This window comes from Cynocephalus volans, chromosome 7 (genome assembly GCF_027409185.1).
Source record: "Cynocephalus volans isolate mCynVol1 chromosome 7, mCynVol1.pri, whole genome shotgun sequence".
Lineage (NCBI taxonomy): Eukaryota > Metazoa > Chordata > Mammalia > Dermoptera > Cynocephalidae > Cynocephalus > Cynocephalus volans.
The window spans coordinates 13,978,683-13,997,695 of record NC_084466.1 but is presented as its reverse complement, the minus strand read 5'-3'; the positions used below and the strand labels follow the sequence as shown (position 1 = coordinate 13,997,695).

The 19,013-nt window shown below is 40.7% G+C and overlaps 1 protein-coding gene across 3 annotated transcripts in view; it reads right to left on the bottom strand.

Moving 5' to 3' along the window:
* DOCK9 (dedicator of cytokinesis 9) overlaps nucleotides 1–18,667 on the bottom strand; it is a 271,464-nt gene extending 252,797 nt beyond the window's left edge. For all 3 annotated transcript variants that reach the window (XM_063103055.1, XM_063103059.1, XM_063103061.1), the window contains exon 1: nucleotides 18,539–18,667. In XM_063103055.1, coding sequence (XP_062959125.1) covers nucleotides 18,539–18,667 — 129 coding nt within the window. The remainder of the gene's footprint in view (nucleotides 1–18,538) is intronic.
* Nucleotides 18,668–19,013: the final 346 nt, after the last annotated feature.

The window sequence follows — 19,013 nt, the reverse complement described above, 5'->3', positions numbered from 1 at the left end:
CTAATATACTTTCTGTCTCTAAGCTAATCCGGATATGAATGGAATCAAACAATATGTGGCCTTTTATGTCTGGCTTCTTGCACTTCACATAATGTTTTCAAGATTCATCCATGCAGTAGCATGTATCAGTCTTTTCTATGGCTGAATAATATTCTATTGTATGGATATACTATTTTTCATTCATTTCTTATGGACATTTGGGTTGTCTCTACTTTTTGTCTATTATCCATAATGCTACTATGAACATCCATGTACAAGTTTTTGTGTGAACATGTTTTCAATTCTCTTGGATATATACCTAGGAGTGGAACTGCCAGGTCACAGAATAACTCTATATTTAACTTTTTGAAGAACTGCCAGACTGTTTTCTAATGTGGCTGCACCATTTTACACTCCCACCAGCAACTGATGAGGGTTCAAATCTCTCCACATCCTTACCAACATGAGAACAACAGACAAGAATTACTGCCTGTCTTTATATTTTAGCCATCCTAGTGGGTGTCTCACTGTGGTTTTGGTTTGTATTACCCTAATGGCTAATTATGTTGAACATCTTTCACATGCTTATTAGCTGGCCATTTGTATATCTTCTTTAGAAAAACGTTTGTTTAGATTCTTTGCCCATTTTTTAATTGGGTTGTCTTTTTATTAATGAGTTGTAAGAATTCTTTATACATTGTAGATGCAAGTCCCTTATCAGACATATGATGTAAATATCTTCTTCCATTCTGTGGGTTGTCTTTTCATTTTATTGACAGTGTCCTTTGAAGCATAAAAGTTTTTCATTTTGGTGATATCTAATTCATCCATTTTTTCTTCTGTTGCTTATGCTTTTGGTGTCATATCTAAGAAATCATTACCTAATCCAAAGTCATGAAGATTTTCACCTAGGATTTTTCCAAAGAGTTTTATAGTTTTAGATTCACATTTAGGTCTATGATCAATTTTTACATATGGTTACACACAGCTCTAACCCCAGGTCTGACCCAGTGGCTGGTATGTAACAACAGCCAATGAATATTTGTTAAATAAATGAGTTACCAAATCAACAGATTACCCAGTTCAAGCCTCCACTTTCTGCTTTACATGTTAATCCTTCATTATGTATAATAAAATAACTAGTGTATGTGACAGTAAATATGTTTTCACAGATAAAAAAGCCCAAGGCAATTTAATCCCATGATTTATAAGGATCTCTCTCACTACCTATATAAGCTAAAACTGACTGAAAGTATGCTCTGCTAACAGCTGCTCTATAAATGTTTACTGAGATAAAACAGTGGAGCCCAAGTTTCTTCATTCCGTAGAACACCTAAGCATCTGTCAATACGGCAAAAAGTTAAGGGAAGGGGAGGGTATGAGGGAATGAGGGGATGAGGAGGGCAGCGGCCCTTGCACAATTCCTCCTCCCCACAAAAAAGATTTTATTTTATTGTTCTGCATCTTCTCTTTTATATTCTCTTTATCTCCCTCACAGCCAAGATTCTCAAAGATTTACACACACACCACTCACTCCTTGACATACTTTCTTCAGAGACTCTCCCTGCCTAGCACTCCTTCCCCTTCACTGACAGACGTGAAATGCAGCGAGTCAACTGGCCTTTCGACTTGTCATTACACAAATTAGAAAGTGATCAGATCTAGACCCGTGGCAGCCTGGGGAGGCCAGCTTCAAAGGGAATAAAGTCACAACAGAAGGTGTGTCATCTAGGCAAGACAGCTTCCCATGGGCCTGGGGGTCACAAAGAGGTTTTCCCTGACCCTCTTGCAACCACAACTGCCCCCAGAAGACCCTGCTTTTCCCTCTCACCACACCACACTCTAATCTTCTGTTTCCATGTCTTTCTACCCAATATATTCCTATACTGCTCAGTTGTCTGTGCTTTCTAATTTTCCTGCAATAAACATGTACTGTTCTTGTATTAAGAGAAGAAAAAGTTAGTTCTTTTTTAAAAGTACCAAAGAATGGTCCCCTAAGAACATATGACAAGCCATCTTTTTATAAATCTAATTCAGTATGAATTTTGCCATCTTTAAGTGATTTTAAACTTAAAAATAAATAAAACTTGCATAAAGTTTACATTAACTTTTACAGCTCACTGCCCCCTCCCAGGCAAACTTAGAATGATCTCATGGGAAACAAAACAAACAAACAAACAAACAAAAACTTTTGTTTTTTTAATTTGTACTGTTATAGAACTCTGGTCTGACAAGTTTTTAAATCACAAAGCATACACTTAAACCTTCTCATTAAGCACCATAAATCAAAGGAAAACCATTTGACTCGGCCTGCAGTGACTGATTTCCTTCCCATCTCTAATTTCCCTCTACTTTTCCTTAAAGACGGGGAAAGAATGAGGCTCATCTGTCTGCATGCACCCCACAATCCTTCCCCAACAGGATATCTTCATCCGCTGCCTGCTTTTCTGTTTTTTGTTCCCTGCTCGTAACAGGAAAACTCGCTTTCCTGCTTTCTCAATACCAATGGGTTAGTCCTGTGAAGGAAAAAACATCCCTTCAGAATCCACCCCAAGGCTACACAGAAGGCAAGAGAAACAAAAGCTGGTCCCACTCTGTCCCCAAATATTCTGCTGGCAGGCAGCCGAGGACTGCGCAGGTCCAGTGATTTAATAACTTGTCTCTTTGGCAGAAAAGAGAGAGAATTATGAAGTTGCCTGCCCAGAGTCTCAGAATCTGTTCTGCTGGTGTGAATATTGGCTGGGTAACCATCATGACACCAACTTTGCAGGAAGACAAACCAGCCACTGTCAGTCAAGGGACAGAATTAGGAAAAGGCCTATGTGAAGGCTAGGGCTCAGCTGGGTATGGGTGTCCACATGTCCAAACACCTTCCTCCATCCTCAGGTCACAAGACTCCATGCCATTAAGGCTCCCTTTGCCTCAAGTGCTAAAAGGAGTACCTACCTGCCTCCCAACCTGAGCACCCCTTATATCTGCTCCCAAACTACCACTTCGAATAAAACACTCCCCAACTACCACCTCCACAAACAACAGGGCTTCTCAAGCTACATGTGGTAATAGTGCACTTGCTCCACTCTCTCCTACTTCTACTAACAATGACTCATAAATAAAATAAAAAACAAAGACATACAAAATATAAAACCCAATTTTTTAATTTGATTCAACAGAGTTAAAGTTACCCTGTCAATTTGTTAGAAGCCTCTAAACACTTACTCTCAATATCTGGACTTATCTCGTTGTAGGTCAGTTATAAACAGTTCACAGACCAACCCCTGCTGCAGATCTCACGCTGAGGGCACTTCTTTACAACATGAAATGGAAGATCAACACCTTCGTGTCCTCACTTCTTACTAGGCTTCTCCATTCTGAAGGCTTCCTTATTCTTCCACGTGGGATAAACTCTCATTTCCCTTCATCAACTAGCTTTCTCCTAACCTCACAAATGTCTTGGGCAAGACTAGAAATAAAGGCTTGGGAATGAGTCTCTGAAAGGTGAAAGGGGGAGAACATCCGGTACCCATTCTTCTAGGGGACGAATACAATAGGAAGCTGAAAGGGAAAACAGAGAATGATGTGGAAAAAAAAACAAAAACAGGTATCATTATAACCACTGTCACCGTATTGATTAATAATCAGGCAGTAATAACAGTGTTTGGATATCAAAGGAAGATGGAGTTTCAGAGGAGAGATCTATGGTCACATGAAGCAAAGAAATCCAAGAAGAGGAAAACTGAGAACACTTCTCTATCTATAATTTATCAGTTCATGCAATGACTTAGCCTGTATTTGGAAATGTTAAAGAAGCTCACATCAAAAAATGAACTGGGGCCCCAGTGAACTGTTGCACAACACAGTCACATTTATTTTCCCTTACCTAGAACAAGTAAACTATAGAAACATGCACAAAAAGAATAACAAAATAAATTACCTAACTGTAAATCCTGTCTCTAAATAATTGTTTATGAGCCTACCATTTTTAAAGGATTCTTTCATTCTTCCCTTAAAAGGGGAAAGTGGAAAGAAGGTGCCAGAAAACTTATATGAAGTAAAAATGTCAGCTCTGAAGACATGGTTGTAGAAAAGACAGCTGGCTGGGCCTCATGGTTAATGCACACTGATGATGACCAGGTATTTTAAAGAGGACTAGATAGATGGTTTTTAAAGCTGTCTGTTCTACCCTAAACACTCTAAAAAAGGAAAGCCCCTAATAGCTTACTGCTAATCCCTTTCTCTCTGCTAGTGGTTTATAATGGGAATGAGATGGGAATCTGTCTGCAATGGTTTATCTGAAAGTATCTGAAAGCAAGGGACCAGATAAATTCTACACTCTCCTCAAAGACTGTAACAGGCATGGGTGTTCTCAGATTTCTACAATATCTCCCTCCCTGTCACGGTCACACACGCCTGAAATCTAAGGCTACACTTAATGCCTCCTACTTCCCAGTCTCATTTTGCCAGGGAGCTCCAAGCTCACCGTGGTCTGGTGTGAGAGAGGATTATTCATATATTTATGGAATAAATATATACCCTAATCTAACCAGGTTCAAATACCCATCAACAATCTCAAAATACTTCTTACACATAACTTACACATTACTTCATGCCCTCCTTATTACCTATTGCCTAAATTATGGCAAAAGTCTCCTAAGTAATATCTAAACCCCCAGCTCTCTGCCCCAATCCATGCCCGAACCACCAAGCTCCAAAGACAGTCACTGTATTCCCAAGGCAAAGCGCTAATCCTGGGGATGTCCAGCTCAAAAACCTACAACAAAGAATAAAGTCAACACTCCACAACCTGCCCCTTGACCACCCTCCCCACTACTTGGGTAACCCAAATCTATGTACCCCTAACTCTTCCTACATTTCACCAGATTCAACTACTCACTGTTTCCATGTACATCCCATGATTTTCTTCCTCAAGGACTTCACTCCTACACGTCTCTCTATCCAGAATAATTTTCATCTCTCAAGTCTACTTTCAGCTCAAAACGCCATCTCCTTCATTAAGCTTTTTCTGATTCCCTCAAATAGAGGTAATCTTTCTCCTGAGGCCCCTTTCATGCTTTACTTATAACTTTCCAATGATATAATCTTCTATTTAGACATGTATAAAGCTTATTTTGCAATCTTCTGTCCCCTGTTAGTCTGTCAGTAAAGTGGGACAGGATCTGTCTTATTCATCCTGGTTCCCCAAAACACCTAGAACAGCAGCTGGCAAATAGCAGGGATTCTGCTTGGCACATAGGAAGGAACCAACAAGTGTATTCACTTAACTGATGCACTGTGAAATTAAAAATCTACCCATTCTGCCAGCCACCAAAAAAAAAAAAAACCTATCCATTCAGATATATACGAGAAAAAGCTTTCAAGCATCTATAAAAATATATGTGCATGCATATTTAGTGTCCAATACTTGCTCATTTCTTTACCCAGGAGATTATTAGCATGATCCACACATGTTCATAATAGCAGAAAGCAAAACAAAAAAAAAATTTTTTTAAAAACCACAAAACCTAATCCTAGTGCATGCATCTTCATTTAAAAAAAAAAAATACAGTTTTAGTGTCTTATGAATGAAGATGTTTCTTGGCACTTTTCTAGAAACCAAGACCAGTACTCTTACCAATTATGCTATCATTAGCCCAACTGCAATCAGCAGGATGTGACCTAGCTCCCAAAAGCCCCCAAGTTAAGTATTCAGTATATTTTACAATTGCTAAAACCCCAAGCAACCGTGCCATGCAAATCTGTGTTCCATGGAGCTTAACGTCACTAGCAGTTTTACATAAAAAACGAATTTTCTTTTCATGCTCAGTTCTCACAATCAATTCAGATTATTTTTAATCCGGGGCTCCAAAAAACTGGTTTCATTTTCAATTCTAAAGAAAGCAGAGGCTTTTTCAGTTCTTGCACCCTCAACTATGGCACGTAAAGGACCACAATAATATGTTAGTATATTACTTAACATAGATTTAATATGTTAATATGATACTATATTATTTAACAAGTTTAATATGGCTTCTGGGGTTAATTAAGGACATAACCAAGATCCAAATCCCTGCATATTTGGGGGATCTCTGCACCTAGGGATCATATTCCAGATGCCAAGAGAAATAAATCTCTTAAATGCCCCATTTTCCCTAGTTACCTTAAAAGGATATTACCTGTGTCTAGCTAAAAAAAAAAAAAAAAATCTTAATTTTAGGACTCGTTAGAATGTATTAACATGCTATATTACCATAAAAATCGAAAGCCTCCCCTCCCACCTTGCCAGCCAGTTCCCTGGAGCCCTGACCAACAATTCTCACTGCATTCTTATCACTGATAGCAGTTTCCTCTGTCCCTACCCAATATCTTCTTCACAAGAGAAACATTCTATCACTACTCCCACAAGCAACAACCACATCAAGCTTCATGTTTGATCCATGTCTGGATCTCTGAAGGCAGAGTAATAGATGTGTAGGTCCTGGTATGTTTCTACTTCCCAGAAAGCTGACTTCAGTCTCAGCAACTTCCTACAAACTTGATTCCAACTAGTCACAGCCTCCCTTCTTCATTCCAGGGTGCAAAATGGTCAAAGTGGCAGAGGATTCTCAAAGGGGATGGTGACACAAAAGCTCCCTGGATCCCTCCTCTGCTCCTTTTTCCCCTCTAGATTCCATGCTCCTTGAGGACAAGGTCAGTGTCTTAACTAAGTGTTTATCATTTAATGTTTTTTGAGCGAACTAATGACTAATGACAAGGGACCTATTGAACACTACAGCATGAGCGCTTTAAAAAATTGTAATAGCACTGCATTTTTCTCTGCTACTGTCATTGTTAAGAACTCAAAAATGACTCAAGATCTGCTAAGATCCTCCACTAAAAGAGAACACTGAATCCTCACAAGGCTCCAGGGCAACATGCCCTGGCCACATAATGTGGAAAAAGATCACAAGGGAAGCCTGAGGGCAGAGAAGACTAGTTTCCATCTGGCCTCTGCCCCCACCCCTCCCAAAGGTCACTGCAGATGGAAATGAGCTCCAGAACTACACCAGGCCAAATTATTTGGTCAAAAAGGAATCAACTCTACAGCCTAAATCAACTTGGGGCTGGTTGGTGCCTCCCTCATTGTGCAGGTGCCAAACATAGGCACCAGGCCAAGACCACGAAAGAGTAAGTACCACAGGCAGAACCCAGTCTTCCTGACATAAAATGCAATGCTCACTGGAATATGCTGATTCTCCCAATGAGGTGCTCAGGAGATTGTGGGGTAAGACTGGCTTGGGGCTTACTTCCCAAGGTAGAGAATATCCAAGATGCCAAGACTCCACATTATAAGGACAGAAGTCAGCTTTTTTTTTAAAAAAAAAAACAGTGCCTAACAACTGAAGCCATGAAAAAACATCTGTGATTCTCTCAAATTCTGGGAGCTATTCTGAAACCCACTCCATCGAATGAAGCTCTCCATGCTTACCAAAGGAGCCCATCCCCACCACCCAACCTGTGGGGTCTCCAGAGCCGATAATCTTCAGCCCTCCTCTTCTCCAGCAATGAAACTCTAGACAATAATATGGAATTTATAAAATGTGACTATCCCCAATTCAAGAAATTGTCCATCTACTATTGGTGATACCTCCTCTCTCGTGCCAACTCTTACACACTATGAAATCTCAACACCAATGTGTTTACTCAAGTCACCCAATATATGTATTAATTTTTCCAGGAAAAAAAAAAAAATCAACATTATCAGGAATCTTTACCTCTCTAAGTTTTCAGTGGAGGACTAATAAAGTCCTTTTAAAAACCTGATACCTTAATTGCTTAATTGGCTGTTCACAAAAATCACCTCCAAAGAAGTCAGTAAAGTACATACATTTTCTGTTTCAAAAACAAAAAACAAACAAAAATCACATAACAATTACTTATAATCTTCTGGTAAAAATGAATAATCTTTCATTATACATTATGAGGTTTTTAAAAGAATAAGAAAATAAAAATGGCAAAATGAACACAGTATGAGTCTGGGAAACAAGGAGTTAACCTAAGAGATTAAATATCCTGTGAGTTCTAGCTAGTATAATAGTTTATAAATGAATCTAATATACTATAAATATTATGGCACCTCTGCTATCACCATAGGAGTTCTGCTTTCTACTTAAGAAAACAGCAATATGTTAGAATGACAGATTAAATAAACCCTCTAAACAATCTTATAAATGCAACTCTCTCCATAACAATACAATTTGAACCAAGTTGCTGTTTCAATATTTATTTTAGCCAAGGCAAAGCAGCCTGAAATGTAAAATGACCTAGATTAACAGAGTTTATTCTACGTTAACAAATTTTAGGTTATAGGCTTGGGAAGGTTTTTTCTCAAGCTACATAATTATTTTAACCAAAGTACATGTAAAACCATGAACTTCCATCCCTTAAATAACATTATTTGCCTACTAAATTAAATCTTAAATAAGTTACTATTTTAGGTCTTTTTTAGATTAATTTTATAATTCTTGCTTCTTATTTCTTTCTCCCTTTCACCCTAATACCCCTTAAAAAGAAATGCAGAACTCCTTTCTTGGCTTGTGAAAACATGAATGTCAATTTCATCTACAAACTGGCCTGGGACCAATGAAATATAAAAGTAGGGAGGAGATCCATGGTACAAATAGATGCTTTATATTCTGCTATTATCTGATTACCATGGTCTGTAAAGATAGTAGATGAAATACAAGTATAAACAAAGTAAATTCAATTATTTACTATAGTCAGTGGAAAATCCACTGGACCAGGAGTCAGTAAACTAGATTTTGTTCTTGTCTCTAAAACTATCTGTATGACCACAAACAAATTGCTTACGCATGGTGGACCTCATCTTCCTCTATAAAATTAGGAAGCTGGATCAGATGACCTCTAAACATAGCTTTCACCTCTAAAACAGTATGATTTCATTTGCACATCATCCCTATCAACCTAGAGAATTCGTGGTACTTTCCAAAAAATATGTTTAATGATTCAAGTTAACCATTTAAAAGTTCTCCGAAAACATCATTTTTAAGATTGTATCTTAAAATGTTTTGGTGCTTCTAGACAATCCCATCTTACCAAGAAAAAATGTTAAGTTTAGCCAAGTGACCTTAAGTGAATCACTTGATTCCTCTGGTCTTCAGTTTCTTCATTGAAAAATAGAAAAATAAAACTATCCCTGCCTATCTGACCAGATTTTCCAGAGGCTCAAGCAAAATGAGTTTTTTGAAAAAACTGTCAAATGCAAAGTTTCATTATTTCACACAGGCCTCCTTCCTCTATGAACACTGACTACAAGACTCTTAGCTTAACTGGTTGGTTGACAGTATTTTTCCTTCCAAAAAGCACAAGTATGCCTTCACTTCAGGAACACATTTTACATTACAATGCACACTTGTATAAGCACTAAGATACTCAAGTGTAATTTTCAAAGAGTACCAATTTGAATGTCTTATTGTAGCACCAAACTTTCCTTCCTATACTCTTTTCTTTTGCTTTTTCTTGATAGATTGTTATCTAATCACTCACGGAAGTAAAACAATTGGGAAATATTAGGCTATATAAAGAACAAATCATATTCCTACATTTTCATGTATTTCCTTCCATTTTTCTCATACACAGGTTATTTTCTACACAATTATAACCATACATATTTCTGTGTACTGCTTCTTCTTTACTCAGCGTTATAATTCTCCCATGTTACAAATTCCCCATAAGCAGCACTTTTAGAGGTTAGATGATATTCCTTTAGCTTGCCCTCATAAATAACAATAGCTTGCATTTAGTGAGCCAGGCCCTGTTCTAGGTGCTTTATATACAACTACTTGCTTGGTCACAAAGATCCATAGGATAAGTATTATTAAGATGTCCATTCTCTGGGTAAAGAAACTGAGAAAGCAGAACTAGGAAATGGAAAAGCTGGGATTGGAGTCTCCTGAGCCCAAGTTCTTATCGATTGCACCTTACTGCTATCCCTAGCAACAGCAATCCACCTACTAATAGAAAGTAGGTCATATCACTGAATTTCTGTGTTCTAGAATTGAGGGAATAAACATCTGATTGTTCCTGAAACAAAAGAGAATGATTTACTATAGCATCTGTTAAGATCATAAAACTTTCTCATGAAATATTGGTGTTTTTTTTAAAGTGAGTCATTCTGTGTATATTATTTACAACCTTTTTTTAACTTAGCATGGTAAACATCTTTCCTAAAAACATTTTTATATCCATATGACTGAATGTGTATTTTCTGTTAACACAAAATGTATGAAAATAGAGTCTCAAACTAAGTACACAGGAGTTTTAGAATAAACTTCAAGGGGTCAATGGAGTCCCTAGGTAGTTCATGGCCATCTGTTTTCAGATTCACTTTCAGATTAATATCCAACAAATGGTGGAACTGTCTAACACAACTGACCCAGCCTGCCTTCCATGTTGCCACACCCAAGCACTATCTTAATTGCAATTTTCCTTGCCAACTTCAAAGAAAGGGGGGCAGGGAGAGTCAAACAAAGTTCTGATCAGATAGTAAATCTCCTTGCTACCAATTTACTGATAAGGAATCAAAAACGAAATAGAAAATAAAAGTGTAAAAGAAATAGAAATAACTTCATACAAGTGATTCTTGATGGTTTGCAAAACTCATTGTTCAATAAATGAAGAGCACTTCCAGTGGTTTTCTTAGTTGTATTTTTGTTATATTTTGTTTTCAGATAAATGAGTTACTAAATACCTAACACAATGTGTTCTTTTACATGCTGGGGCTATAAGGAGGTGGTGAAAACAAATGGTCCTAAAAAGAAAATTAATCTTTTTTTGTATCAAAATGTTTGAATGTGGCTGCTTTAAAATACTCAGCAAAGATTAGACAGATTGACTGACAATCTGACCATCTTTTTCTAAACTACAGCAAACACAGGCCGGCCTCAAAGTGATACATTCTTACGTGAGGGAATATCACCAAATTTATCATAAGTGGCAATGAGAAACTAAGGATATAATGAAACCTGTGCATTAGGAAAATTAATCTGGCAGTAGGAGGTTAACTGGAATGAAGTAGACAGAAATGGGTCCAGGGGAAAGAAATTAGGGGCACAGAATCTGCTACAGTCAAGATGGTGGCTGTGTCATCAACAATGACTGGTTCATGACAGAAGAGAATGTATTGGACATAGTGATGATTGAACGAGGAAGGCAAAAGGAGATGAACACAAAAGCCAAAGTAGGAGTTACAGATTTCAAGTTGGTCATGATGAAATGATGCTCCTCAGGAAAGAAAACAAGAATGCTTTTGAAAGGATGACCTGGTTTGAGATGAATAGTGACAATTTATGTTTCATAGATGCTGAACTTAAGGGACTGCTAGGACAGCCGGATATGAGTGTTAGGATGAGAGAAAAGCAGGCCTGAGCTGGGGGGAAAAATGAGAACTGAGATAAAGCTGTAGAAATTGCAATGAAAGTGTGGGTGCACACTTCGGAGTGAAGGGAAGAGGTTACATTTCGTGAACCAATGGTAGAGAAGAGACCCCTCAGAATGTCCCTGTGCAGTAACTGTAGCAAAGGGACAGAGTGAAGAAGACAAAGGTGGAGACATAAGGGAGGAAGGAGGAGCAGCAAGATAACCTTGTGCTATGGAAGGGCATGGAGGGCTGCTGAACGGCAGGGAAGTGAGGACTGAGAGGCCACTGCATACTAAGGACAGAAGCAGGTTGCAGGGGCCATGGAGCTGTGGGTGGTGAGGAAGGAGAGGCAGACTGAACAAGCAGCATAGAAGTGAAGGAGAGAGCTGGGTCCATAGAGCATAGGAGTCACAGGCCCAGGAATGGTTAAGGGCCTGAAAGCCAACAATCCTGTGTCATCCTCTGGCTTCTCAGCAAACTCCCAGGCCTTCATCTCCCCACCATTTGTTAAAATCTAAGTGACTTTTTTTTTTTCACATGATGTAAAATTGCAGATGCTCAAATATACAACAGGAATAAAATAACAATCTCATAATAATAACTGTGCTTGCTCTGAAGACTACATGAAATGTGGTATGTGACAGAACCCATTTATCACAGCACATTCTAAAAATCTCTTCTCCTGTCAATCTTTTTCAAAATAATAAAAGTAATACATGTCAGCTGTAGAAATCTGGAAAGGACAGAAAATCAAAAAGACAAAATTTGAACTTTCCATAATTCCTTATCCAGAGATAACCACTGACAACATTCTGCAATCTGGTTCATGTCAAAGGCTAAACACAGATAAGTCATGCAGATGGCAGTCAACTGATGCCCAGAATAAGATTTATGCTAAAGAAAAACAATTTTATCATGGGTACACTTTCAAAATTTTATTCTTACCAAACCTACATTCCATACTGTACAGCCCGGCTTATGTCCAAAATCATATAATTTTTCAATCTTTGAGCTTTTTTGGAATGAACATGCCTGATCAGACATTGTGGCTAAACAGTCTTTTTCTTTATTTCCTTCCCAGTCTTTTTTTCTACACATATACTTTTTAAAAATAGAATTTGCTTCATACCATGTTTATAACTTTGTAGGCTGGTTTTTGTCCCCATAATAGTAATTTTAACTACAACCAGTCACATTTATTGAGTGCTTACCATGTGTCAGTTTTCTAGGAGCTTTGTAAGAATTCACTCATTTAATCTTCACAACAGTCCTATGATTAGGTTCTACTAGAATCCGGACCTTTCGTACAGGAAAAACTGAGGCCAGAAAGGTTTAGCACCTTGCCCCAAGGTTACACACTGGTTAGTAGCAAAGAGGTTATCACACCCAAGCAGCCTGGTCCAAAACCCCTGAATCTAACCACAAGTCCTCACTGCTTTCCAACATTATAACGTAAGAATTTTCTCAAGCCATTATTCTTCTAATACAAAAACTTGACAGCTTCATAAATAGTCCACTTTCCATAATGTATTTAAACTACTGTTAAGATGCTTAGATAGTTTGCAGTTGGTCAGTATTTCACACTTTCTGCCCTGAACAACCAGCACTGTGACTTCAGGAGCTATGCTTTATGCACACTTCAGGTCAGAAATGCCTATAATTTTAAGTACTGGGCCATGGAATGGGAGCATGTTTAGGTTCCTGACATATATATGGCCCAACTGCAAAAAGGTTTTTACCATCCACCATGTTATAAAACTCCAAGAGACACAGTTCTCATAAAATGCCATGTGAATGGGGTACCTGAAGTTGTGGAATAGGGTGGCACTGCAAACAAAACTATCCAGTTCATTTGCAAATATCTCTTCCATCTTTGCAAATCTGTTAATCTGTCAGGCAAAAATGGTATCTTGCTGTAGTTAATGTTTCTTTAATTTTTAGCAAGGCTGAACCTTTTTTTCTGCTCTTTATTGGCTAACTGTAGTCCTTTCTTTAAGGAGTTTCCTAACCTTTCCTATTCTTCTACTGGAGTGTTTTTCTTTTTTAAATTGATTTGTAAGAACCCTGAAGATTTTTTTTTTTTTTTAACATAACACTATGACTGAGATACAGCTATAGATAAATAGCTACAAGGCAAATATTTCTAAACTTATTGTTTGGCTTTTAACTGCATGGTACTTGTGACATACAGAACACAGGTTTAGTGTTAACATGGGGGGTAATAGGCAGTGGCTAGAAGCTCAGGACAAAGTCACAGTGCCCAGGTTCAAGACCCAATCCTTCCATCTACAACAGTGACCTTGAGGTGACAACCTCCAGTGTGTGAAGCCCTCACACACATCCTAAGACATCATAGGTGCTCAATAAATGCTGTCTTCAGATATATTTAGTCAAGATAATCAGTCTTTTCCTTGACTAACATAGTAAGAGCTTACACTTGTTAAACACTGACTATTAAGTAATTTACATGCATTATCTTATTTAATCTTTATTTTAAAAAAACCCCAAAACTCTAAGATAATAATGCCTAACAGTCCCAATTCTCAGATGACTAAACTGAGGCTTAGGTAAAGGAAGTTACTCAAAGTCCTCAGCTCTTCAGTGGTAAAGCCAAGGTCACCTCCAAAGCCCAGGCCAAACTGGTTTTTTCCTGTACTTTCATGCTTTAAAAATCCTTCTCCACCCTTACATGATTATTCAACCATGCTTTATGCTTTCCTTTATTTTACACATGACTCTTACATTTAGTTATAATTGATTTCAGTATGTGATATAAGGTGGGGCTCCAACACTATTTTTTCACAACACCATTTACTGAATAGTACACCCACCATATTTGACTACTATTCACATGATACCCTAAATGTTTACACATACACAAGACTGGCCTATTTCTGGGTTTTCTCTGCCATATCACAGACCTCTCTTCCCATTCTTGTGCCTGTATGACACAAAAGAGTCACATTATTTACTCCCAGGATTGCACTTAAGGAAAGATCTAAGAAGCATATGTTCATGGGCTGGTTTGAACCTCTTTCCTAAAACAGGTTTCAAAAAGACAAGAAAAAAATCTATTTTACGATGTGCTTTCAACCAATCATTGAAATCATTCCCAAATTCAGTAACTGTATTTCTCAAAACCTCTCTAGACGACTGACCTGTCCACCCGTTTAGATCATAAACCCATCACAGGCAAGGGCCTGCTCTGACACAACATCGTATTCTCAGCACCCAGCCAAATAAGGATTGTCAGTAAAGATTTCACAACTCCTTCCCTTCCTGTTCAAATTCAAGGCATTACTAATGTCCTCCTGTCTCTTAATATTCAAATGGACTAGAAACCAAAGGAATAGAACCTGTTGTTGATTATCTACTTGGAGATGGGCCTCCACCCTGCTTCCTGTATTTTGGGACATTTCTGTTTGTTAGGACTCCACCAGAGGGTGGAGAAAGACAGAGAGGTGAAGCTCAGGCCAGTTCAGTTGTCAGCTTACTAACATATCTGATTTAAAATAACCAAAATGAGGTTTTACCTCACCTAAGGATTTCAAAGAACACCACTCGGGTCTCACATTACCCCAGATAACACTGGAATCTTGAGGTGATTGAACGGGTAGGTGAGGGAGGCTTCAAGCACAGACTCAGGGATATTACCATCCCACGCCTTCTGTCTGCCCTCCTCCAGTAACACAAAGGAAAATATAACGATGACCTGACTGGGTTTCCTTTCATTTCATATTGCTGTATCTCAAAGAGGTGTGGAATGGTATTGCTGGCAAGGGCTTGACAGTGAAGGAGAGTTTGAAGCTGAACATACTGAGATAAGATCAGTAAGGAAGCCGGGCAGCCAGATGACTTGTATATTAATACCCAAGTGCAAGAGAGCTGGCAGACCCATGCAAAGGGATGTGTCACAATATTTACACAAATCTTACAGAAAAAGGATATTTTTAGGCCTTGGGTGATATATTCTCTTAGATCTGGGCCATTATGATCCCATCTTTATGGCATCTGAAAGACCAAGGTAAAATTCCTTCAGGAGCTCCAAAGGCAATTAATCACAACTCAACCCGGCTCGGGGAATACTTTCTAGCTTTTCTTCGAAACTTGCATACATTTTGAACATACTGCCCTCCTGACTATTTTAAATCATGGAAGGCTAATATTGAAATTGTGAGGTTTCTTCTTTCATTACCAAAAATCATAAATTACTTTTCCTACAGTTAGGAATATTACTAGTAATATCTCTACTACTCTTATAAAAGCAGCTTTGAATCAAAGCCTGTTGGTGGGGTAAAGGACTCTAGAAACAATCTAGTACAGCCCTTTATTTAACAGAGCAGGAACCCAAAGGTTTAGAGACTAAGTTAAGTAGCTGGGAAAATATGTCAGGCACTGTCTAAGAACTTTATCTATATTGCTCATTTAATCCTCCCAACAACTCTGTAAAGTATGATTATTATCTCCACTCTATAGATAAGAAAACTGAGGACCAGTAAGGTTAAGTTATAGTATATGCCTAAAACCTAAAATGACACAGCTGGTAAAGGGTAGAGCTGGGATTACAAACAATGCTCTAAACTACTAAACCTCTAGGATTAAAACCCAGCACTTCTGACCCCACAGAGAATTCTCTCCATCATAAATAATTCTAACACTCATGAAATAGCTAACCACATTTGATGACAGCCTCTATTACCCATTGACTATTTAATTTCATTGTTTCTGATCTCACGACCGTCTACTCATCAAAACTTAAGTCATGGAAAGAGTTATTAGTTAAATCTATACTTTTTTTTTTTAGTTCATCTGCAGAACTGCGTTATAGTCAGCTAATTAAGAATATTTATTGAACATTTATTATGTTGTGGGCATTGCATTAGCATTGACCCAAATTATCAAAGACAGAGCAGAGTAATACTTCCATCGGAGTACAGAGCCATACATCACAGGATTCCAAACCCTGGATCAGTTGCTGCTCTGCCTCCTGAGAGGATCAAGGTTACCTTCTTAGATTCTCATACCAGAAGGCCAGGTCAGAACTTATGTGTCAGGTGCACCTGCTGGGGCTTCCTGGCAAACACTGGAGCAGCAAGAGGAAGCAGGCAGTGGCAGAGTACCAAGCAGGAGGTGAGGGGGGTGAGATTTACGGGTGATTTTTAGTGTCTGTAAGCTCTCCCAGATTCCTCCTTCTGCAATGCAGAACCATTGCAGTACATTTCCCATATCCCAGTCAGCCCTGGAGCCCTTCACATGCCCAAATAGGCCCAACTGCTTTCCTGAACTTTCTATCTGTTTCATCACAGGTTTTGTCTGACAAGTGACCAAAGACAGACAGCCAGGCATCTGACTGTTCATGCTCAAGGGTGTCAAGGGAAACCAGAAGTGTCATGAGGTAACACAAAGAATGTCACACACAGGAATGGACACTACTAGGTCACTATCAGTAGGCCATCTTCCAACAGGAAGAGCAGACTGATTCAAGAACTGCTGCACAATAGTAATTAGCAGTATTGTGCCTGGGTTGGCACTTCCGTGCTCCACCTAAATGGCTTATTAAACTAGTACCTCCTTTTCAGTCACGGTCTGTCAGCACCATGGAAATAATGGCACAGTAATATGTTTTATTCTTCTTTTGCCTCCAGCCCCTGATGAGCATAGCAGGCCCCAGTTTTAAAAAACCAAGTTCTGTTTGAGAACAGAAAAGATGTCACAGAGGTTGCGGCTTATCCTTAACACACACTGGCAAAAGTCAGGAAGATGCAGGAAGTCATACTTAGGCAAAGCAAGAGAAGTTAGTTGGGGTTTAGAAGGGATGACACGGTTCGGGTCTATTCCCAACTACTGTTCTACTCCTTACCACCAACTAATCAACGTCCATAAAACAGAAAAAATATAATCCCTGTTTATTACAAATCAAATTGGAATTTGAGAAATCTGGAGTGAGTTGGCAGGGCTGGCAATCGAGAAAAAATTCAAACTGAGCAAACTGGATATGAAAATCAGCGATGCTTCAATCTCCAAACTCCACAAACATCATTCATCCAAACTCGTGTCTGCCCAAGAAGGGCATCAATCTGCCACCGACAGGATGCATCCGCCCCTGTGTTAAGGGACCCAGCACCCTCACTCCTCACACTCACGCCCCCCTGCACCACAAAGCCCAAAGAACCATTTCCAAAGCCCATTTTCTTACACTGTTCCAACAAACACAAGTCACTCACCCACAAACAAGCCCCTTTCAACAAAACAAATTCCGGCAACAATGCAAAGAGCTGCTAAAAGTTTCCAGCTGCCCTGCAGAGCTCGCTCCTGCTCAAACGTCGCTCTACTCCTGTACCATCCAAGCGATCGAGGGTACTGCTTTTCCAAAGCTCTGGCTGTAGAAAAGTTGATTTAAAACTTCATCTTCCTCACACCCAGAGGCCTATTCTCTAAAGACGTTCTGCTACGACCAGATTCATCTCGGGCTGCTTGCTTTGCTTGCTTCAAATCCCCAACCTTCACAGTAATTTGCACCAATCCCCAAACTTTCATAGTAATTTGCACCAATGCTGAAATTACCAAAGGTTCCTTTCAGGCCCCCTAACCCTTCATAGAGGCGGCCAAACCTCAGGATGACGGCTTGGTGGAGGGGGCGGAGGAGAGGATGCTGAACCCGTCCCTCCTGGAGTTCAGGCCACCCAACGGGTTCACAGGCCATCTCCCATCCTGGGCCGCGGACTGGAGGAGGAAGCCCCCACCTCCACTCCCCAGCGTCCCTCCAGACCACAGGTGCCAAGTCCTTCTAAAATACGTGGAGGACTGGACGAGGGATGGTGGGACAGTAATTTCCCAATTATCAGAGGCAGGTGAACTGGGGGAGATGAGGGAGAGGGCGACCTTACTCCGAGGAGATTTCCCAGGAGGGAAAGGGCAGCAATGGGGAGAGAGGATCCCGGACGCGGGGAGGGATCTGGAAGTTGCTGCCCCTCCAGGACTTTCCTTTTTCCCCTGAAGAACTCCCCCCGCCCCTCCCCGCAACCTCACAAGCCCGCGGACCCGGCAGGGTAGGCGGCTCCGCCTCAGCCCGCCCGGGCCCGCAGGCTACCTGTGCCCGCCCGCCCGCCTCCGTCCCGCGCTCGGTCCTCGGTCGTCCGCACTCACCAGGAGCACCGAGCCGCGCACCACCTCTGACACGCTCTGCCGCAGCTCGGCCGCCGTGCCCGGCTTACTCAGCGCCCGGGTGAACTTCCGAGTCTCCGCTGAGGCGGGGAGCGGCGGCGGCTGCGACATCCTCCCGACGCCGCCGCCGCCTCCTCCTGCTCCCGCGGTCCGGCCGGGCCGCGCCGCCGCCAGGTGCGCCCTCCGCGCCCGGCCCGCTCCGCCCGCGGCTCCCGGCGCCGCCACCCGCCCGCTCCCCCCGCCGCTCGCCGCGCGTCCGGCCACCGCAGCCCGGGCCGCGCCCTCCGCGCCGTGTCACGCCCCGAGGCGCCCCCCTCGGCGTCTGCGGCCCCCAGCGCTCGCGGCCGCACCCGGGCTCGCTCGGGGCGACCGTGCGTGTGGCAGCAACGGCGGCAGCTCCCCCATGCCACCAGCCTCCCTTGGCGGCCGCTCGCGGAGCTGCCTCCTCGGGGCGTGG